General features: G+C 53.3%; 1 protein-coding gene across 1 annotated transcript in view; it reads right to left on the bottom strand.

Moving 5' to 3' along the window:
* LOC118377176 (protocadherin Fat 3-like) overlaps positions 1–21,816 on the bottom strand; it is a 62,179-nt gene extending 40,363 nt beyond the window's left edge. Inside the window, exons 1-3 of the mRNA XM_052505040.1 lie at positions 21,691–21,816; positions 20,633–20,737; positions 13,313–13,518 (exon numbers count right to left, since the gene is read on the bottom strand). Of these exons, the coding sequence (XP_052361000.1) occupies positions 13,313–13,518; positions 20,633–20,737; positions 21,691–21,816 (437 nt within the window). The remainder of the gene's footprint in view (positions 1–13,312; positions 13,519–20,632; positions 20,738–21,690) is intronic.
* Positions 21,817–24,311: the final 2,495 nt, after the last annotated feature.

The raw sequence follows: 24,311 nt of genomic DNA, 5'->3' as shown, positions 1-24,311 counted from the left end.
GACAGAGGAACAACAGGAGGAGGAGGACAGAGGAACAACAGGAGGAGGAGGACAGAGGAACAACAGGAGGAGGACAGAGGAACAACAGGAGGAGGACAGAGGAACAACAGGAGGAGGAGGACAGAGGAACAACAGGAGGAGGAGGACAGAGGAACAACAGGAGGAGGAGGACAGAGGAACAACAGGAGGAGGAGGACAGAGGACAGAGGAACATCAGGAGGAGGAGGACAGAGGAACATCAGGAGGAGGAGGACAGAGGAACAACAGGAGGAGGAGGACAGAGGAACAACAGGAGGAGGACAGAGGAACAACAGGAGGAGGAGGACAGAGGAACAACAGGAGGAGCAGGACAGAGGAACAACAGGAGCAGGACAGAGGAACAACAGGAGGAGGAGGACAGAGGAACAACAGGAGGAGGAGGACAGAGGAACAACAGGAGGAGGAGGACAGAGGAACAACAGGAGGAGGAGGACAGAGGAACAACAGGAGGAGGACAGAGGAACAACAGGAGGAGGAGGACAGAGGAACAACAGGAGGAGGACAGAGGAACAACAGGAGGAGGACAGAGGAACAACAGGAGGAGGACAGAGGAACAACAGGAGGAGGAGGACAGAGGAACAACAGGAGGAGGACAGAGGAACAACAGGAGGAGGACAGAGGAACAACAGGAGGAGGACAGAGGAACAACAGGAGGAGGAGGACAGAGGAACAACAGGAGGAGGACAGAGGAACAACAGGAGGAGGAGGACAGAGGAACAACAGGAGGAGGACAGAGGAACAACAGGAGGAGGACAGAGGAACAACAGGAGGAGTACAGAGGAACAACAGGAGGAGGAGGACAGAGGAACAACAGGAGGAGGAGGACAGAGGAACAACAGGAGGAGGAGGACAGAGGAACAACAGGAGGAGGAGGACAGAGGAACAACAGGAGGAGGAGGACAGAGGAACAACAGGAGGAGGAGGACAGAGGAACAACAGGAGGAGGAGGACAGAGGAACAACAGGAGGAGGAGGACAGAGGAACAACAGGAGGAGGACAGAGGGAAAACAGGAGGAGGAGGACAGAGGGACAACAGGAGGAGGAGGACAGAGGAACAACAGGAGGAGGAGGACAGAGGAACAACAGGAGGAGGACAGAGGAACAACAGGAGGAGGACAGAGGGACAACAGGAGGAGGAGGACAGAGGACAACAGGAGGAGGAGGACAGAGGAACAACAGGAGGAGGAGGACAGAGGAACAACAGGAGGAGGACAGAGGAACAACAGGAGGAGGAGAGACAGAGGAACAACAGGAGGAGGAGGACAGAGGAACAACAGGAGGAGGAGGACAGAGGGACAACAGGAGGAGGAGGACAGAGGAACAACAGGAGGAGGACAGAGGGACAACAGGAGGAGGACAGAGGAACAACAGGAGGAGGAGGACAGAGGAACAACAGGAGGAGGAGGACAGAGGAACAACAGGAGGAGGACAGAGGAACAACAGGAGGAGGACAGAGGAACAACAGGAGGAGGAGGACAGAGGAACAACAGGAGGAGGAGGACAGAGGAACAACAGGAGGAGGACAGAGGAACAACAGGAGGAGGAGGACAGAGGGACAACAGGAGGAGGAGGACAGAGGAACAACAGGAGGAGGAGGACAGAGGAACAACAGGAGGAGGACAGGGGAACAACAGGAGGAGGACAGAGGAACAACAGGAGGAGGACAGAGGAACAACAGGAGGAGGAGGACAGAGGAACAACAGGAGGAGGAGGACAGAGGAACAACAGGAGGAGGACAGAGGAACAACAGGAGGAGGAGGACAGAGGAACAACAGGAGGAGGAGGACAGAGGAACAACAGGAGGAGGAGGACAGAGGAACAACAGGAGGAGGAGGACAGAGGAACAACAGGAGGAGGAGGACAGAGGAACAACAGGAGGAGGACAGAGGGACAACAGGAGGAGGAGGACAGAGGGACAACAGGAGGAGGAGGACAGAGGAACAACAGGAGGAGGAGGACAGAGGAACAACAGGAGGAGGACAGAGGAACAACAGGAGGAGGAGGACAGAGGAACAACAGGAGGAGGAGGACAGAGGAACAACAGGAGGAGGAGGACAGAGGGACAACAGGAGGAGGAGGACAGAGGAACAACAGGAGGAGGACAGAGGGACAACAGGAGGAGGACAGAGGAACAACAGGAGGAGGAGGACAGAGGAACAACAGGAGGAGGAGGACAGAGGAACAACAGGAGGAGGACAGAGGAACAACAGGAGGAGGACAGAGGAACAACAGGAGGAGGACAGAGGAACAACAGGAGGAGGAGGACAGAGGAACAACAGGAGGAGGAGGACAGAGGAACAACAGGAGGAGGACAGAGGAACAACAGGAGGAGGAGGACAGAGGGACACCAGGAGGAGGAGGACAGAGGAACAACAGGAGGAGGAGGACAGAGGAACAACAGGAGGCGGAGGACAGAGGAACAACAGGAGGCGGAGGACAGAGGAACAACAGGAGGAGGGAGGACAGAGGAACAGACAGGAGGAGGAGGACAGAGGAACAACAGGAGGAGGAGGACAGAGGAACAACAGGAGGAGGAGGACAGAGGAACAACAGGAGGAGGAGGACAGAGGAACAACAGGAGGAGGAGGACAGAGGAACAACAGGAGGAGGAGGACAGAGGAACAACAGGAGGAGGAGGACAGAGGAACAACAGGAGGAGGAGGACAGAGGAACAACAGGAGGAGGACAGAGGAACAACAGGAGGAGGAGGACAGAGGAACAACAGGAGGAGGAGGACAGAGGAACAACAGGAGGAGGAGGACAGAGGAACAACAGGAGGAGGAGGACAGAGGAACAACAGGAGGAGGACAGAGGAACAACAGGAGGAGGACAGAGGAACAACAGGAGGAGGACAGAGGAACAACAGGAGGAGGACAGAGGAACAACAGGAGGAGGAGGACAGAGGAACAACAGGAGGAGGACAGAGGAACAACAGGAGGAGGACAGAGGAACAACAGGAGGAGGAGGACAGAGGAACAACAGGAGGAGGACAGAGGAACAACAGGAGGAGTACAGAGGAACAACAGGAGGAGGAGGACAGAGGAACAACAGGAGGAGGACAGAGGAACAGGAGGAGGACAGAGGAACAACAGGAGGAGGAGGACAGAGGAACAACAGGAGGAGGAGGACAGAGGAACAACAGGAGGAGGAGGACAGAGGAACAACAGGAGGAGGAGGACAGAGGAACAACAGGAGGAGGAGGAGGACAGAGGAACAACAGGAGGAGGAGGACAGAGGGACAACAGGAGGAGGAGGGACAGAGGAACAACAGGAGGAGGAGGACAGAGGAACAACAGGAGGAGGAGGACAGAGGAACAACAGGAGGAGGACAGAGGAACAACAGGAGGAGGAGAGGAACAACAGGAGGAGGAGGACAGAGGAACAACAGGAGGAGGAGGACAGAGGAACAACAGGAGGAGGAGGACAGAGGAACAACAGGAGGAGGACAGAGGACAACAGGAGGAGGACAGAGGAACAACAGGAGGAGGAGGACAGAGGAACAACAGGAGGAGGAGGACAGAGGAACAACAGGAGGAGGAGGACAGAGGAACAACAGGAGGAGGACAGAGGAACAACAGGAGGAGGACAGAGGAACAACAGGAGGAGGAGGACAGAGGAACAACAGGAGGAGGAGGACAGAGGAACAACAGGAGGAGGACAGAGGAACAACAGGAGGAGGAGGACAGAGGAACAACAGGAGGAGGAGGACAGAGGAACAACAGGAGGAGGAGGACAGAGGAACAACAGGAGGAGGACAGGGGAACAACAGGAGGAGGAGGACAGAGGAACAACAGGAGGAGGACAGAGGAACAACAGGAGAGGAGGACAGAGGAACAACAGGAGGAGGAGGACAGAGGAACAACAGGAGGAGGACAGAGGAACAACAGGAGGGAGGACAGAGGAACAACAGGAGGAGGAGGACAGAGGAACAACAGGAGGAGGAGGACAGAGGAACAACAGGAGGAGGAGGACAGAGGAACAACAGGAGGAGGAGGACAGAGGAACAACAGGAGGAGGAGGACAGAGGAACAACAGGAGGAGGACAGAGGGACAACAGGAGAGGAGGACAGAGGAACAACAGGAGGAGGAGGACAGAGGAACAACAGGAGGAGGAGGACAGAGGAACAACAGGAGGAGGAGGACAGAGGAACAGGAGGAGGACAGGAGGAGGAGGACAGAGGAACAGAGGAACAGGAGGAGGAGGACAGAGGAACAACAGGAGGAGGAGGACAGAGGACAACAGGAGGAGGAGGACAGAGGAACAACAGGAGGAGGACAGAGGACAACAGGAGGAGGACAGAGGAACAACAGGAGGAGGAGGACAGAGGAACAACAGGAGGAGGAGGACAGAGGAACAACAGGAGGAGGACAGAGGAACAACAGGAGGAGGACAGAGGAACAACAGGAGGAGGACAGAGGAACAACAGGAGGAGGAGGACAGAGGAACAACAGGAGGAGGACAGAGGAACAACAGGAGGAGGAGGACAGAGGAACAACAGGAGGAGGAGGACAGAGGGACACCAGGAGGAGGAGGACAGAGGAACAACAGGAGGAGGAGGACAGAGGAACAACAGGAGGAGGAGGACAGAGGAACAACAGGAGGCGGAGGACAGAGGAACAACAGGAGGCGGAGGACAGAGGAACAACAGGAGGAGGACAGAGGAACAACAGGAGGAGGAGGACAGAGGAACAACAGGAGGAGGAGGACAGAGGAACAACAGGAGGAGGAGGACAGAGGAACAACAGGAGGAGGAGGACAGAGGAACAACAGGAGGAGGAGGACAGAGGAACAACAGGAGGAGGAGGACAGAGGAACAACAGGGAGGAGGAGGACAGAGGAACAACAGGAGGAGGACAGAGGAACAACAGGAGGAGGAGGACAGAGGAACAACAGGAGGAGGAGGACAGAGGAACAACAGGAGGAGGAGGACAGAGGAACAACAGGAGGAGGACAGAGGAACAACAGGAGGAGGAGGACAGAGGAACAACAGGAGGAGGAGGACAGAGGAACAACAGGAGGAGGAGGACAGAGGAACAACAGGAGGAGGACAGAGGAACAACAGGAGGAGGAGGACAGAGGAACAACAGGAGGAGGAGGACAGAGGAACAACAGGAGGAGGAGGACAGAGGAACAACAGGAGGAGGAGGACAGAGGAACAACAGGAGGAGGAGGACAGAGGAACAACAGGAGGAGGAGGACAGAGGAACAACAGGAGGAGGAGGACAGAGGAACAACAGGAGGAGGAGGACAGAGGAACAACAGGAGGAGGAGGACAGAGGAACAACAGGAGGAGGACAGAGGAACAACAGGAGGAGGAGGACAGAGGAACAACAGGAGGAGGAGGACAGAGGAACAACAGGAGGAGGAGGACAGAGGGACAACAGGAGGAGGAGGACAGAGGAACAACAGGAGGAGGACAGAGGACAACAGGAGGAGGACAGAGGAACAACAGGAGGAGGAGGACAGAGGAACAACAGGAGGAGGAGGACAGAGGAACAACAGGAGGAGGAGGACAGAGGAACAACAGGAGGAGGACAGAGGAACAACAGGAGGAGGACAGAGGAACAACAGGAGGAGGAGGACAGAGGAACAACAGGAGGAGGAGGACAGAGGAACAACAGGAGGAGGAGGACAGAGGAACAACAGGAGGAGGACAGAGGAACAACAGGAGGAGGAGGAGGAACAGAGGACAACAGGAGGAGGAGGACAGAGGAACAACAGGAGGAGGAGGACAGAGGGAACAACAGGAGGAGGACAACAACAGGAGGAGGAGGACAGGGAACAACAGGAGGAGGACAGAGGAACAACAGGAGGAGGAGGACAGAGGAACAACAGGAGGAGGAGGACAGAGGAAGAGGAACAACAGGAGGAGGACAGAGGAACAACAGGAGGAGGAGGACAGAGGAACAACAGGAGGAGGAGGACAGAGGAACAACAGGAGGAGGAGGACAGAGGAACAACAGGAGGAGGAGGACAGGAGGAGGACAGAGGAACAACAGGAGGAGGACAGAGGAACAACAGGAGGAGGAGGACAGAGGAACAACAGGAGGAGGACAGAGGGACAACAGGAGGAGGACAGAGGAACAACAGAGGAGGACAGAGGAACAGGAGGAGGAGGACAGAGGAACAACAGGAGGAGGAGGACAGAGGAACAACAGGAGGAGGACAGAGGAACAACAGGAGGAGGAGGACAGAGGAACAACAGGAGGAGGAGGACAGAGGAACAACAGGAGGAGGAGGACAGAGGAACAACAGGAACAACAGGAGGAGGACAGAGGAACAACAGGAGGAGGACAGAGGAACAACAGGAGGAGGACAGAGGAACAACAGGGAGGAGGAGGAGGAGGACAGAGGAACAACAGGAGGAGGAGGACAGAGGAACAACAGAGGAACAACAGGAGGAGGACAGGAGAGGAACAACAGGAGGAGGACAGAGGAACAACAGGAGGAGGACAGAGGAACAACAGGAGGAGGAGGACAGAGGAACAACAGGAGGAGGACAGAGGAACAACAGGAGGAGGAGGACAGAGGAACAACAGGAGGAGGAGGACAGAGGACACCAGGAGGAGGAGGACAGAGGAACAACAGGAGGAGGAGGACAGAGGAACAACAGGAGGAGGACAGAGGAACAACAGGAGGAGGCGGAGGACAGAGGAACAACAGGAGGACAGAGGCGGAGGACAGAGGAACAACAGGAGGAGGACAGAGGAACAACAGGAGGAGGAGGACAGAGGAACAACAGGAGGAGGAGGACAGAGGAACAACAGGAGGAGGAGGACAGAGGAACAACAGGAGGAGGAGGACAGAGGAACAACAGGAGGAGGAGGACAGAGGAACAACAGGAGGAGGAGGACAGAGGAACAACAGGAGGAGGAGGACAGAGGAACAACAGGAGGAGGACAGAGGAACAACAGGAGGAGGAGGACAGAGGAACAACAGGAGGAGGAGGACAGAGGAACAACAGGAGGAGGAGAGGACAGGAGGAACAGAGGAACAACAGGAGGAGGAGGACAGAGGAACAACAGGAGGAGGAGGACAGAGGAACAACAGGAGGAGGAGGACAGAGGAACAACAGGAGGAGGAGGACAGAGGAACAACAGGAGGAGGACAGAGGAACAACAGGAGGAGGAGGACAGAGGAACAACAGGAGGAGGAGGACAGAGGAACAACAGGAGGAGGAGGACAGAGGAACAACAGGAGGAGGAGGAGGACAGAGGAACAACAGGAGGAGGAGGACAGAGGAACAACAGGAGGAGGAGGACAGAGGAACAACAGGAGGAGGAGGACAGAGGAACAACAGGAGGAGGAGGACAGAGGAACAACAGGAGGAGGAGGACAGAGGAACAACAGGAGGAGGAGGACAGAGGAACAACAGGAGGAGGAGGACAGAGGAACAACAGGAGGAGGACAGAGGAACAACAGGAGGAGGACAGAGGAACAACAGGAGGAGGAGGACAGAGGAACAACAGGAGGAGGACAGAGGAACAACAGGAGGAGGACAGAGGAACAACAGGAGGAGGACAGAGGAACAACAGGAGGAGGAGGACAGAGGGACAACAGGAGGAGGAGGACAGAGGGACAACAGGAGGAGGACAGAGGAACAACAGGAGGAGGAGGACAGAGGAACAACAGGAGGAGGAGGACAGAGGGACAACAGGAGGAGGAGGACAGAGGAACAACAGGAGGAGGACAGAGGAACAACAGGAGGAGGAGGACAGAGGAACAACAGGAGGAGGACAGAGGAACAACAGGAGGAGGACAGAGGAACAACAGGAGGACAGAGGAACAACAGGAGGAGGAGGACAGAGGAACAACAGGAGGAGGAGGACAGAGGAACAACAGGAGGAGGACAGAGGGACAACAGGAGGAGGAGGACAGAGGAACAACAGGAGGAGGAGGACAGAGGGACAACAGGAGGAGGAGGACAGAGGAACAACAGGAGGAGGACAGAGGAACAACAGGAGGAGGACAGAGGAACAACAGGAGGAGGACAGAGGAACAACAGGAGGAGGAGGACAGAGGAACAACAGGAGGAGGAGGACAGAGGAACAACAGGAGGAGGAGGACAGAGGAACAACAGGAGGAGGACAGAGGAACAACAGGAGGAGGACAGAGGGACAACAGGAGGAGGACAGAGGGACAACAGGAGGAGGAGGACAGAGGAACAACAGGAGGAGGAGGACAGAGGAACAACAGGAGGAGGAGGACAGAGGAACAACAGGAGGAGGAGGACAGAGGAACAACAGGAGGAGGAGGACAGAGGAACAACAGGAGGAGGAGGACAGAGGAACAACAGGAGGAGGACAGAGGGACAACAGGAGGAGGAGGACAGAGGGACAACAGGAGGAGGAGGACAGAGGAACAACAGGAGGAGGAGGACAGAGGAACAACAGGAGGAGGACAGAGGAACAACAGGAGGAGGAGGACAGAGGAACAACAGGAGGAGGAGGACAGAGGAACAACAGGAGGAGGAGGACAGAGGGACAACAGGAGGAGGAGGACAGAGGAACAACAGGAGGAGGACAGAGGGACAACAGGAGGAGGACAGAGGAACAACAGGAGGAGGAGGACAGAGGAACAACAGGAGGAGGAGGACAGAGGAACAACAGGAGGAGGACAGAGGAACAACAGGAGGAGGACAGAGGAACAACAGGAGGAGGACAGAGGAACAACAGGAGGAGGAGGACAGAGGAACAACAGGAGGAGGACAGAGGAACAACAGGAGGAGGAGGACAGAGGAACAACAGGAGGAGGAGGACAGAGGGACACCAGGAGGAGGAGGACAGAGGAACAACAGGAGGAGGAGGACAGAGGAACAACAGGAGGAGGACAGAGGAACAACAGGAGGCGGAGGACAGAGGAACAACAGGAGGCGGAGGACAGAAGAACAACAGGAGGAGGACAGAGGAACAACAGGAGGAGGAGGACAGAGGAACAACAGGAGGAGGAGGACAGAGGAACAACAGGAGGAGGAGGACAGAGGAACAACAGGAGGAGGAGGACAGAGGAACAACAGGAGGAGGAGGACAGAGGAACAACAGGAGGAGGAGGACAGAGGAACAACAGGAGGAGGAGGACAGAGGAACAACAGGAGGAGGACAGAGGAACAACAGGAGGAGGAGGACAGAGGAACAACAGGAGGAGGAGGACAGAGGAACAACAGGAGGAGGAGGACAGAGGAACAACAGGAGGAGGACAGAGGAACAACAGGAGGAGGAGGACAGAGGAACAACAGGAGGAGGAGGACAGAGGAACAACAGGAGGAGGAGGACAGAGGAACAACAGGAGGAGGACAGGGGAACAACAGGAGGAGGAGGACAGAGGAACAACAGGAGGAGGAGGACAGAGGAACAACAGGAGGAGGAGGACAGAGGAACAACAGGAGGAGGAGGACAGAGGAACAACAGGAGGAGGAGGACAGAGGAACAACAGGAGGAGGAGGAGGACAGAGGAACAACAGGAGGAGGAGGACAGAGGAACAACAGGAGGAGGAGGGCAGAGGAACAGGAGGAGGAGGACAGAGGAACAACAGGAGGAGGAGGACAGAGGAACAACAGGAGGAGGAGGACAGAGGAACAGGAGGAGGAGGACAGAGGAACAACAGGAGGAGGACAGAGGAACAACAGGAGGAGGAGGACAGAGGAACAACAGGAGGAGGACAGAGGAACAACAGGAGGAGGACAGAGGAACAACAGGAGGAGGACAGAGGAACAACAGGAGGAGGAGGACAGAGGGACAACAGGAGGAGGAGGACAGAGGGACAACAGGAGGAGGAGGACAGAGGGACAACAGGAGGAGGAGGACAGAGGAACAACAGGAGGAGGACAGAGGAACAACAGGAGGAGGACAGAGGAACAACAGGAGGAGGAGGACAGAGGAACAACAGGAGGAGGAGGACAGAGGAACAACAGGAGGAGGAGGACAGAGGAACAACAGGAGGAGGAGAGAGGAACAACAGGAGGAGGAGGACAGAGGAACAACAGGAGGAGGACAGAGGAACAACAGGAGGAGGAGGACAGAGGAACAACAGGAGGAGGAGGACAGAGGAACAACAGGAGGAGGAGGACAGAGGAACAACAGGAGGAGGACAGAGGAACAACAGGAGGAGGAGGAGGACAGAGGAACAACAGGAGGAGGAGGACAGAGGAACAACAGGAGGAGGAGGACAGAGGAACAACAGGAGGAGGAGGACAGAGGAACAACAGGAGGAGGAGGACAGAGGGACAACAGGAGGAGGAGGACAGAGGAACAACAGGAGGAGGACAGAGGAACAACAGGAGGAGGAGGACAGAGGAACAACAGGAGGAGGACAGAGGAACAACAGGAGGAGGACAGAGGAACAACAGGAGGACAGAGGAACAACAGGAGGAGGAGGACAGAGGAACAACAGGAGGAGGAGGACAGAGGAACAACAGGAGGAGGAGGACAGAGGGACAACAGGAGGAGGACAGAGGAACAACAGGAGGAGGACAGAGGGACAACAGGAGGAGGAGGACAGAGGAACAACAGGAGGAGGAGGACAGAGGGACAACAGGAGGAGGAGGACAGAGGAACAACAGGAGGAGGACAGAGGAACAACAGGAGGAGGACAGAGGAACAACAGGAGGAGGACAGAGGAACAACAGGAGGAGGAGGACAGAGGAACAACAGGAGGAGGAGGACAGAGGAACAACAGGAGGAGGAGGACAGAGGAACAACAGGAGGAGGACAGAGGAACAACAGGAGGAGGACAGAGGGACAACAGGAGGAGGACAGAGGGACAACAGGAGGAGGAGGACAGAGGAACAACAGGAGGAGGACAGAGGAACAACAGGAGGAGGAGGGACAACAGAGGAGACAACAGGAGGAGGAGGACAGAGGAACAACAGGAGGAGGAGGACAGAGGAACAACAGGAGGAGGAGGACAGAGGAACAACAGGAGGACAGAGGAACAACAGGAGGAGGACAGAGGGACAACAGGAGGAGGACAGAGGGACAACAGGAGGAGGAGGACAGAGGAACAACAGGAGGAGGAGGACAGAGGAACAACAGGAGGAGGAGGAGGACAGAGGAACAACAGGAGGAGGACAGAAGAACAACAGGAGGAGGACAGAGGGACAACAGGAGGAGGAGGACAGAGGAACAACAGGAGGAGGAGGACAGAGGAACAACAGGAGGAGGAGGACAGAGGAACAACAGGAGGAGGACAGAGGAACAACAGGAGGAGGACAGAGGGACAACAGGAGGAGGAGGACAGAGGAACAACAGGAGGACAGAGGAACAACAGGAGGAGGACAGAGGGACAACAGGAGGAGGACAGAGGGACAACAGGAGGAGGAGGACAGAGGAACAACAGGAGGAGGAGGACAGAGGAACAACAGGAGGAGGACAGAGGAACAACAGGAGGAGGACAGAGGAACAACAGGAGGAGGACAGAGGGACAACAGGAGGAGGACAGAGGGACAACAGGAGGAGGAGGACAGAGGAACAACAGGAGGAGGACAGAGGAACAACAGGAGGAGGAGGACAGAGGGACAACAGGAGGAGGAGGACAGAGGAACAACAGGAGGAGGACAGAGGAACAACAGGAGGAGGACAGAGGGACAACAGGAGGAGGACAGAGGGACAACAGGAGGAGGAGGACAGAGGAACAACAGGAGGAGGACAGAGGAACAACAGGAGGAGGACAGAGGAACAACAGGAGGAGGACAGAGGGACAACAGGAGGAGGACAGAGGGACAACAGGAGGAGGAGGACAGAGGAACAACAGGAGGAGGACAGAGGAACAACAGGAGGAGGAGGACAGAGGAACAACAGGAGGAGGAGGACAGAGGAACAACAGGAGGAGGAGAGAGGAACAACAGGAGGAGGACAGAGGAACAACAGGAGGAGGAGGACAGAGGAACAACAGGAGGAGGACAGAGGAACAACAGGAGGAGGACAGAGGAACAGGAGGAGGAGGACAGAGGAACAACAGGAGGAGGAGGACAGAGGAACAACAGGAGGAGGAGGACAGAGGAACAACAGGAGGAGGACAGAGGAACAACAGGAGGAGGACAGAGGAACAACAGGAGGAGGACAGAGGAACAACAGGAGGAGGAGGACAGAGGAACAACAGGAGGAGGACAGAAGAACAACAGGAGGAGGACAGAGGGACAACAGGAGGAGGAGGACAGAGGAACAACAGGAGGAGGAGGACAGAGGAACAACAGGAGGAGGAGGACAGAGGAACAACAGGAGGAGGACAGAGGAACAACAGGAGGAGGACAGAGGGACAACAGGAGGAGGAGGACAGAGGAACAACAGGAGGACAGAGGAACAACAGGAGGAGGACAGAGGGACAACAGGAGGAGGACAGAGGGACAACAGGAGGAGGAGGACAGAGGAACAACAGGAGGAGGAGGACAGAGGAACAACAGGAGGAGGACAGAGGAACAACAGGAGGAGGACAGAGGAACAACAGGAGGAGGACAGAGGGACAACAGGAGGAGGACAGAGGGACAACAGGAGGAGGAGGACAGAGGAACAACAGGAGGAGGACAGAGGAACAACAGGAGGAGGAGGACAGAGGGACAACAGGAGGAGGAGGACAGAGGAACAACAGGAGGAGGACAGAGGAACAACAGGAGGAGGACAGAGGGACAACAGGAGGAGGACAGAGGGACAACAGGAGGAGGACAGAGGGACAACAGGAGGAGGAGGACAGAGGAACAACAGGAGGAGGACAGAGGAACAACAGGAGGAGGACAGAGGAACAACAGGAGGAGGACAGAGGGACAACAGGAGGAGGACAGAGGGACAACAGGAGGAGGAGGACAGAGGAACAACAGGAGGAGGACAGAGGAACAACAGGAGGAGGAGGACAGAGGAACAACAGGAGGAGGAGGACAGAGGAACAACAGGAGGAGGAGGACAGAGGAACAACAGGAGGAGGACAGAGGAACAACAGGAGGAGGAGGACAGAGGAACAACAGGAGGAGGACAGAGGAACAACAGGAGGAGGACAGAGGAACAACAGGAGGAGGAGGACAGAGGAACAACAGGAGGAGGAGGACAGAGGAACAACAGGAGGAGGAGAACAGAGGAACAACAGGAGGAGGACAGAGGAACAACAGGAGGAGGACAGAGGAACAACAGGAGGAGGACAGAGGAACAACAGGAGGAGGAGGACAGAGGAACAACAGGAAGAGGAGGACAAAGGAACAACAGGAGGAGGAGGACAGAGGAACAACAGGAGGAGGACAGAGGAACAACAGGAGGAGGACAGAGGAACAACAGGAGGAGGACCAATACCTGAAGAAGTAGTAAAACTGCCCGTTGGATCCGACGTCTGCGTCCGTGGCCGTTACCCTGCCAACGCTGGCGCCCAGCGGAGAGCCCTCGGGGACCACGAAGGAGTAGGAGGTCGGGGCAAACAGAGGTCGAAGGTCGTTCATATCTAGGATGTTGACGAAGACGGTGGTGAAGGCCTCCAGGCCACCTTGTGCTGTGGCCCGAACCTACACACACACACACACACGGGATTTTGAGGAAAAGATGCACTGATAACATTGACATCCCTACCCCTCAAGACACCCATCCCTACCCCACAGGACACCCATCCATACCCCTCAGGACACCCATCCATACCCCACAGGACACCCATCCATACCCCTCAGGACACCCATCCATACCCCTCAGGACACCCATCCATACCCCTCAGGACACCCATCCATACCCCACAGGACACCCATCCCTACCCCTCAGGACACCCATCCATACCCCACAGGACACCCATCCATACCCCTCAGGACACCCATCCATACCCCACAGGACACCCATCCATACCCCTCAGGACACCCATCCATACCCCTCAGGACACCCATCCATACCCCACAGGACACCCATCCATACCCCACAGGACACCCATCCCTACCCCACAGGACACCCATCCATACCCCTCAGGACACCCATCCCTACCCCACAGGACACCCATCCATACCCCTCAGGACACCCATCCATACCCCACAAGACACCCATCCCTACCCCACAGGACACCCATCCCTACCCCACAAGACACCCATCCATACCCCACAAGACACCCATCCATACCCCACAGGACACCCATCCCTACCCCACAGGACACCCATCCATACCCCTCAGGACACCCATCCATACCCCTCAGGACACCCATCCCTACCCCTCAGGACACCCATCCATACCCCACAGGACACCCATCCATACCCCTCAGGACACCCATCCCTACCCCACAGGACACCCATCCATACCCCACAGGACACCCATCCCTACCCCTCAGGACACCCATCCCTACCCCTCAGGACACCCATCCATACCCCTCAGGACACCCATCCCTACCCCTCAGGACACCCATCCATACCCCTCAGGACACCCATCCATACCCCTCAGGACACCCATCCATACCCCTCAGGACACCCATCCCTACCCCTCAGGACACCCATCCATACCCCACAGGACACCCATCCATACCCCTCAGGACACCCATCCATACCCCTCAGGACACCCATCCCTACCCCTCAGGACACCCATCCATACCCCTCAGGACACCCATCCATACCCCACAAGACACCCATCCATACCCCACAGGACACCCATCCCTACCCCACAAGACACCCATCCATACCCCACAGGACACCCATCCATACCCCACAAGACACCCATCCATACCCCTCAGGACACCCATCCATACCCCACAGGACACCCATCCATACCCCACAAGACACCCATCCATACCCCACAGGACACCCATCCATACCCCACAAGACACCCATCCATACCCCACAAGACACCCATCCATACCCCACAGGACACCCATCCATACCCCACAAGACACCCATCCATACCCCACAGGACACCCATCCATACCCCTCAGGACACCCATCCATACCCCACAAGACACCCATCCATACCCCACAGGACACCCATCCATACCCCACAGGACACCCATCCATACCCCACAAGACACCCATCCATACCCCACAGGACACCCATCCATACCCCACAAGACACCCATCCATACCCCTCAGGACACCCATCCATACCCCACAGGACACCCATCCATACCCCTCAGGACACCCATCCATACCCCTCAGGACACCCATCCCTACCCCTCAGGACACCCATCCCTACCCCTCAGGACACCCATCCATACCCCACAAGACACCCATCCCTACCCCACAAGACACCCATCCATACCCCTCAGGACACCCATCCCTACCCCTCAGGACACCCATCCATACCCCACAAGACACCCATCCCTACCCCACAAGACACCCATCCATACCCCTCAGGACACCCATCCATACCCCACAAGACACCCATCCATACCCCTCAGGACACCCATCCCTACCCCTCAGGACACCCATCCATACCCCTCAGGACACCCATCCATACCCCACAGGACACCCATCCATACCCCACAGGACACCCATCCATACCCCACAAGACACCCATCCATACCCCACAAGACACCCATCCATACCCCTCAGGACACCCATCCCTACCCCACAAGACACCCATCCATACCCCTCAGGACACCCATCCATACCCCACAGGACACCCATCCCTACCCCACAAGACACCCATCCATACCCCACAAGACACCCATCCATACCCCACAGGACACCCATCCCTACCCCTCAGGACACCCATCCCTACCCCTCAGGACACCCATCCATACCCCACAGGACACCCATCCATACCCCACAGGACACCCATCCATACCCCACAAGACACCCATCCATACCCCACAGGACACCCATCCCTACCCCTCAGGACACCCATCCCTACCCCTCAGGACACCCATCCATACCCCTCAGGACACCCATCCATACCCCACAGGACACCCATCCATACCCCTCAGGACACCCATCCATACCCCACAGGACACCCATCCCTACCCCACAGGACACCCATCCCTACCCCACAGGACACCCATCCATACCCCACAAGACACCCATCCATACCCCTCAGGACACCCATCCATACCCCTCAGGACACCCATCCCTACCCCTCAGGACACCCATCCATACCCCTCAGGACACCCATCCATACCCCACAGGACACCCATCCATACCCCACAAGACACCCATCCATACCCCTCAGGACACCCATCCATACCCCACAGGACACCCATCCATACCCCTCAGGACACCCATCCATACCCCACAAGACACCCATCCATACCCCTCAGGACACCCATCCATACCCCACAAGACACCCATCCATACCCCACAAGACACCCATCCATACCCCTCAGGACACCCATCCCTACCCCTCAGGACACCCATCCCTACCCCACAGGACACCCATCCATACCCCTCAGGACACCCATCCATACCCCACAGGACACCCATCCATACCCCACAAGACACCCATCCATACCCCACAGGACACCCATCCATACCCCACAAGACACCCATCCATACCCCACAAGACACCCATCCATACCCCACAAGACACCCATCCATACCCCACAGGACACCCATCCATACCCCACAAGACACCCATCCATACCCCACAGGACACCCATCCATACCCCTCAGGACACCCATCCATACCCCACAAGACACCCATCCATACCCCACAGGACACCCATCCATACCCCACAAGACACCCATCCATACCCCTCAGGACACCCATCCATACCCCACAGGACACCCATCCATACCCCTCAGGACACCCATCCCTACCCCACAAGACACCCATCCATACCCCACAGGACACCCATCCCTACCCCACAGGACACCCATCCATACCCCACAAGACACCCATCCATACCCCACAGGACACCCATCCATACCCCACAGGACACCCATCCATACCCCTCAGGACACCCATCCATACCCCACAGGACACCCATCCATACCCCTCAGGACACCCATCCATACCCCTCAGGACACCCATCCCTACCCCTCAGGACACCCATCCCTACCCCTCAGGACACCCATCCATACCCCACAAGACACCCATCCCTACCCCACAAGACACCCATCCATACCCCTCAGGACACCCATCCCTACCCCTCAGGACACCCATCCATACCCCACAAGACACCCATCCCTACCCCACAGGACACCCATCCATACCCCTCAGGACACCCATCCATACCCCTCAGGACACCCATCCATACCCCTCAGGACACCCATCCCTACCCCTCAGGACACCCATCCATACCCCTCAGGACACCCATCCATACCCCACAGGACACCCATCCATACCCCACAGGACACCCATCCATACCCCACAAGACACCCATCCATACCCCACAAGACACCCATCCATACCCCTCAGGACACCCATCCCTACCCCTCAAGACACCCATCCCTACCCCTCAGGACACCCATCCATACCCCACAGGACACCCATCCCTACCCCACAGGACACCCATCCATACCCCACAAGACACCCATCCATACCCCTCAGGACACCCATCCCTACCCCACAGGACACCCATCCATACCCCACAAGACACCCATCCATACCCCACAGGACACCCATCCATACCCCTCAGGACACCCATCCATACCCCACAAGACACCCATCCATACCCCTCAGGACACCCATCCATACCCCACAGGACACCCATCCATACCCCTCAGGACACCCATCCATACCCCACAAGACACCCATCCCTACCCCACAAGACACCCATCCATACCCCTCAGGACACCCATCCATACCCCTCAGGACACCCATCCATACCCCACAGGACACCCATCCATACCCCTCAGGACACCCATCCATACCCCACAGGACACCCATCCATACCCCTCAGGACACCCATCCATACCCCTCAGGACACCCATCCATACCCCACAAGACACCCATCCATACCCCTCAGGACACCCATCCATACCCCACAAGACACCCATCCCTACCCCACAATGCCACCAGAGGTCACAATATGTCTCTTCACAGTCCCCAAGTCCAGAACAGACCATGGGAGGCGCACAGTACTACATAGAGCCATGACTACATGGAACTCTATTCCAGAGTACTACATAGAGCCATGACTACATGGAACTCTATTCCACAGTACTACATAGAGCCATGACTACATGGAACTCTATTCCACAGTACTACATAGAGCCATGACTCCATGGAACTCTATTCCACAGTACTACATAGAGCCATGACTACATGGAACTCTATTCCACAGTACTACATAGAGCCATGACTACATGGAACTCTATTCCACAGTACTACATAGAGCCATGACTCCATGGAACTCTATTCCACAGTACTACATAGAGCCATGACTCCATGGAACTCTATTCCACAGTACTACATAGAGCCATGACTACATGGAACTCTATTCCACAGTACTACATAGAGCCATGACTACATGGAACTCTATTCCACAGTACTACATAGAGCCATGACTACATGGAACTCTATTCCACAGTACTACATAGAGCCATGACTCCATGGAACTCTATTCCACAGTACTACATAGAGCCATGACTCCATGGAACTCTATTCCACAGTACTACATAGAGCCATGACTACATGGAACTCTATTCCACAGTACTACATAGAGCCATGACTACATGGAACTATATTCCACAGTCCTACATAGAGCCATGACTACATGGAACTCTATTCCACAGTACTACATAGAGCCATGACTACATGGAACTATATTCCACAGTACTACATAGAGCCATGACTCCATGGAACTCTATTCCACAGTACTACATAGAGCCATGACTCCATGGAACTCTATTCCACAGTACCACATAGAGCCATGACTACATGGAACTATATTCCACAGTCCTACATAGAGCCATGACTACATGGAACTCTATTCCACAGTACTACATAGAGCCATGACTACATGGAACTCTATTCCACAGTACTACATAGAGCCATGACTACATGGAACTCTATTCCAGAGTACTACATAGAGCCATGACTACACGGAACTCTATTCCACAGTACTACATAGAGCCATGACTACATGGAACTCTATTCCACAGTACTACATAGAGACATGACTACATGGAACTCTATTCCACAGTACTACATAGAGCCATGACTACACGGAACTCTATTCCACAGTACTACATAGAGCCATGACTACATGGAACTCTATTCCACAGTACTACATAGAGCCATGACTACATGGAACTCTATTCCACAGTACTACATAGAGCCATGACTACATGGAAGTCTATTCCACAGTACTACATAGAGCCATGACTACATGGAAGTCTATTCCACAGTACTACATAGAGCCATGACTACATGGAACTCTATTCCACAGTACTACATAGAGCCATGACTACATGGAACTCTATTCCACCGTACTACATAGAGCCATGACTACATGGAACTCTATTCCACAGTACTACATAGAGCCATGACTACATGGAACTCTATTCCACAGTACTACATAGAGCCATGACTACATGGAACTCTATTCCACAGTACTACATAGAGCCATGACTACATGGAACTCTATTCCACAGTACCACATAGAGCCATGACTACATGGAACTCTATTCCACAGTACTACATAGAGCCATGACGACATTGAACTCTATTCCACAGTACTACATAGAGCCATGACTACATGGAACTCTATTCCACAGTACTACATAGAGCCATGACTACATGGAACTCTATTCCACAGTACTACATAGAGCCATGACTACATGGAACTCTATTCCACAGTACTACATAGAGCCATGACTACATGGAACTCTATTCCACAGTACCACATAGAGCCATGACTACATGGAACTCTATTCCACAGTACTACATAGAGCCATGACTACATGGAACTCTATTCCACAGTACCACATAGAGCCATGACTACATGGAACTCTATTCCACAGTACTACATAGAGCCATGACTACATGGAACTCTATTCCACAGTACTACATAGAGCCATGACTACATGGAACTCTATTCCACAGTACTACATAGAGCCATGACTACATGGAACTCTATTCCAGAGTACCACATAGAGCCATGACTACATGGAACTCTATTCCACAGTACTACATAGAGCCATGACTACATGGAACTCTATTCCACAGTACTACATAGAGCCATGACTACATAGAACTCTATTCCACAGTACTACATAGAGCCATGACTACATGGAACTCTATTCCACAGTACTACATAGAGCCATGACTACATGGAACACTATTCCACAGTACTACATAGAGCCATGACTACATGGAACACTATTCCACAGGACTGTGAAGAGACACAAACAGGCACAGACATACCTATACACACGATAACATTTGCACTATACACACATGTACACATGTATTTTATGTTTTAGACATGTGGTAGTGGAGTAGGGGCCTGAAGGCACACACTTAATGTGTTGTAAAATCTGATGTGAATATATTGTAGTGTTTTATAAAATGTCTAACTGCCTTAATTTTGCCGGACCCCAGGAAGAGTAGCTGCTGCCTTGACAGGAACTAATGGGGATCCGTGTGTGTGTGTGTGTGTGTGTGTGTGTGCGTGCGTGCGTGCGTGCGTGCGTGCGTGCGTGCGTGCGTGCGTGCGTGCGTGCGTGCGTGTGTGTGTGTGTGTGTGTGTGTGCGTGTGTGTGTATATATCCTCACCGTCAGTGTATAATTGTCCTGTACCTCCCGATTCAAGGTACCTCCAGTGCCTCCGTTGGTCTGCACCCTCAGGAAGCTGAAGTCCCCCAGCACCAGGTCCTCAGCCTGGGACGACAGATACATACCATTACTAGATCCGTCCAAAATTAGGGAATCAAAACAGACAGATTTAAATATGCGTCCAAATTGGCACCATACTACATCTATGGGGAAGGGAAGGACATGAGAGGACAGGAAAAGGAAAGGGCCTTGGTCAAAATGAGTTTCACGACACAATCAATCGACCAGTCGACGCGACTCATTGGCCCTGTAGTTAGAGTTGTAGTTGTAGTTTGAGTGTTGGAAGGTTTGTAGTCTGATCCCCGGGCCGAGTCATACCAAAGACTGTAAAAATGGGACCCGATGTCATTCAGCCTTGAGGAGATTGGGGGTTAGGCATCCTTTTCAGGAATGTACTGGTACATCAAGCTGTCTCACTACAGTAACAGGAGATAGACTAGTGTCCTGTCCAGGGGGTGTACTGGTACATCAAGCTGTCTCACACTACAGAAACAGGAGATAGACTAGTGTCCTGTCCAGGGGGTGTACTGGTACATCAAGCTGTCTCACACTACAGAAACAGGAGATAGACTAGTGTCCTGTCCAGGGGGTGTACTGGTACATCAAGCTGTCTCACTACAGAAACAGGAGATAGACTAGTGTCCTGTCCAGGGGGTGTACTGGTACATCAAGCTGTCTCACTACAGAAACAGGAGATAGACTAGTGTCCTGACCAGGGGGTGTACTGGTACATCAAGCTGTCTCACTACAGTAACAGGAGATAGACTCCTGCTCCTATGAGACATTCTGGATCAGGCTAGCCAAGGCTACTTACTTTACACAGTCGATCTAGGCTGGTCCATATTGATTCCAAAACAACAGAGAATTTAAGTGATATTTTGTATTACTGGACAGAGAATGGCACCAAAATGGCACCCAGTTTCCTAAATAGTGCATTACTTTTGACCAGACTCCTATGAGCAGAGCCTTAATGGATTGTGAATTGACTTCCATCCTACCTGGAAGATGCCCTCGCTGTTCCCAGCCTCGATGGAGTACCTGACCTCCCAGGTAAGAGCCGGGTCCAGGACCACACCCATCCTCACAGCACTCTGGGTGTAGGTCCTGGCTGCAGAGTTCTGCATCAGAATAGAACAGGTGAATCAGAATAGAACAGGTGAATCAGAATAGAACAGGTGAATCAGAATAGAACAGGTGAATCAGAATAGAACAGGTGAATCAGAATAGAACAGGTGAATCAGAATAGAACAGGTGAATCAGAATAGAACAGGTGAATCAGAATAGAACAGGTGAATCAGAATAGAACAGGTGAATCAGAATAGAATCAAATCAAATCAAATCAAATCAAATTTATTTATATAGCCCTTCGTACATCAGCTGATATCTCAAAGTGCTGTACAGAAACCCAGCCTAAAACCACAAACAGCAAACAATGCAGGTGTTAAAGCACGGTGGCTAGGAAAACTCCCTAGAAAGGCCAAAACCTAGGAAGAAACCTAGAGAGGAACCGGGCTATGTGGGGTGGCCAGTCCTCTTCTGGCTGTGCCGGGTAGAGATTATAACAGAACATGACCAAGATGTTCAAATGTTCATAAATGACCAGCATGGTCGAATAATAATAAGGCAGAACAGTTGAAACTGGAGCAGCAGCACAGTCAGGTGGACTGGGGACAGCAAGGAGCCATCATGTCAGGTAGTCCTGGGGCACGATCCTAGGGCTCAGGTCCTCCGAGAGAGAGAAAGAAAGAGAGAATTAGAGAGAGCATATGTGGGGTGGCCAGTTCTCTTCTGGCTGTGCCGGGTGGAGATTATAACAGAACGTGGCCAAGATGTTCAAATGTTCATAAATGACCAGCATGGTTGAATAATAGTAAGGCAGAACAGTTGAAACTGGAGCAGCAGCATGGCCAGGTGGACTGGGGACAGCAAGGAGTCCTCATGTCAGGTAGTCCTGGGACATGGTCCTAGGGCCCAGGCCAGTTGAAACTGGAGCAGCAGCATGGCCAGGTGGACTGGGGACAGCAAGGAGTCATCATGTCAGGTAGTCCTGGGGCATGGTCCTAGGGCTCAGGTCCTCCGAGAGAGAGAAAGAAAGAGAGAAGGAGAGAATTAGAGAACGCACACTTAGATTCACACAGGACACCGAATAGGACAGGAGAAGTACTCCAGATATAACAAACTGACCCTAGCCCCCCGACACAAACTACTGCAGCATAAATACTGGAGGCTGAGACAGGAGGACAGGTGAACAGGTGAATCAGAATAGAACAGGTGAATCAGAATAGAACAGGTGAATCAGAATAGAACAGGTGAATCAGAATAGAACAGGTGAATCAGAATAGAACAGGTGAATCAGAATAGAACAGGTGAATCAGAATAGAACAGGTGAATCAGAATAGAACAGGTGAATCAGAATAGAACAGGTGAATTAAAATAGAACAGGTGAATCAGAATAGAACAGGTGAATCAGAATAGAACAGGTGAATCAGAATAGAACAGGTGAATCAGAATAGAACAGGTGAATCAGAATAGAACAGGTGAATCAGAATAGAACAGGTGAATCAGAATAGAACAGGTGAATCAGAATAGAACAGGTGAATCAGAATAGAACAGGTGAATCAGAATAGAACAGGTGAATTAAAATAGAACAGGTGAATCAGAATAGAACAGGTGAATCAGAATAGAACAGGTGAATCAGAATAGAACAGGTGAATCAGAATAGAACAGGTGAATCAGAATAGAACAGGTGAATCAGAATAGAACAGGTGAATCAGAATAGAACAGGTGAATCAGAATAGAACAGGTGAATCAGAATAGAACAGGTGAATCAGAATAGAACAGGTGAATCAGAATAGAACAGGTGAATCAGAATAGAACAGGTGAATAAGAATAGAACAGGTGAATCAGAATAGAACAGGTGAATTAAAATAGAACAGGTGAATTAAAATAGAACAGGTGAATTAGCCTGGTGGAAAAACCTTGTGACCTTGTGGCTAAGCTACCAGGATATTGATGTTCTTCAGCGTGCCAGAAAATGTGGCCCTCTTTGATGCAAAGGAGTACCGATCTCAATTTCCCCAGCGTTGCTCGTGACCGTACCGCTTTCAACAATGTCAATAGTCTGCTCTGGCATTCTCTCAACCAGATTCACCTGGAATGCTTTTCCAGTAGTCTTGAATGAGTTCCCACATATGCACTTGTTGGCTGCTTTTCCTTCACTCTGTGATCCGATTCCCAAACCATCTCAATTTGAGAGAATGCCAAGAGTGTGCAAAGCTGTCATCAAGGCAAAGAGTGGCTATTTGAAGATCCCGAACAACATTTGACACTTCAGACAGAGTTTGATTTTCTTTCAACTACACAAGCTGAAAATCGTATTAGTAAATCTCAATACCAAAATGATGACCTTGAAGAGAAATCAGGGAAAATATTAGCACATCAGCTTCATCAGAGAACTGCAAATCAAACCATACCTGAGATACAGTGGGGCAAAGTATTTAGTCAGCCACCAATAGTTCTCCTACTTAAAAAGATGAGAGGCCTGTAATTTTCATCATAGGTACACTTCAACTATGACAGACAAAATGAAGAAAAAAAATCCAGAAAATCACATTGTAGG

Source organism: Oncorhynchus keta, unplaced genomic scaffold (genome assembly GCF_023373465.1).
Source record: "Oncorhynchus keta strain PuntledgeMale-10-30-2019 unplaced genomic scaffold, Oket_V2 Un_contig_2206_pilon_pilon, whole genome shotgun sequence".
NCBI lineage: Eukaryota > Metazoa > Chordata > Actinopteri > Salmoniformes > Salmonidae > Oncorhynchus > Oncorhynchus keta.
Note: the sequence above shows the minus strand (reverse complement) of the source record. Positions and strands in the feature narration are given on the sequence as shown.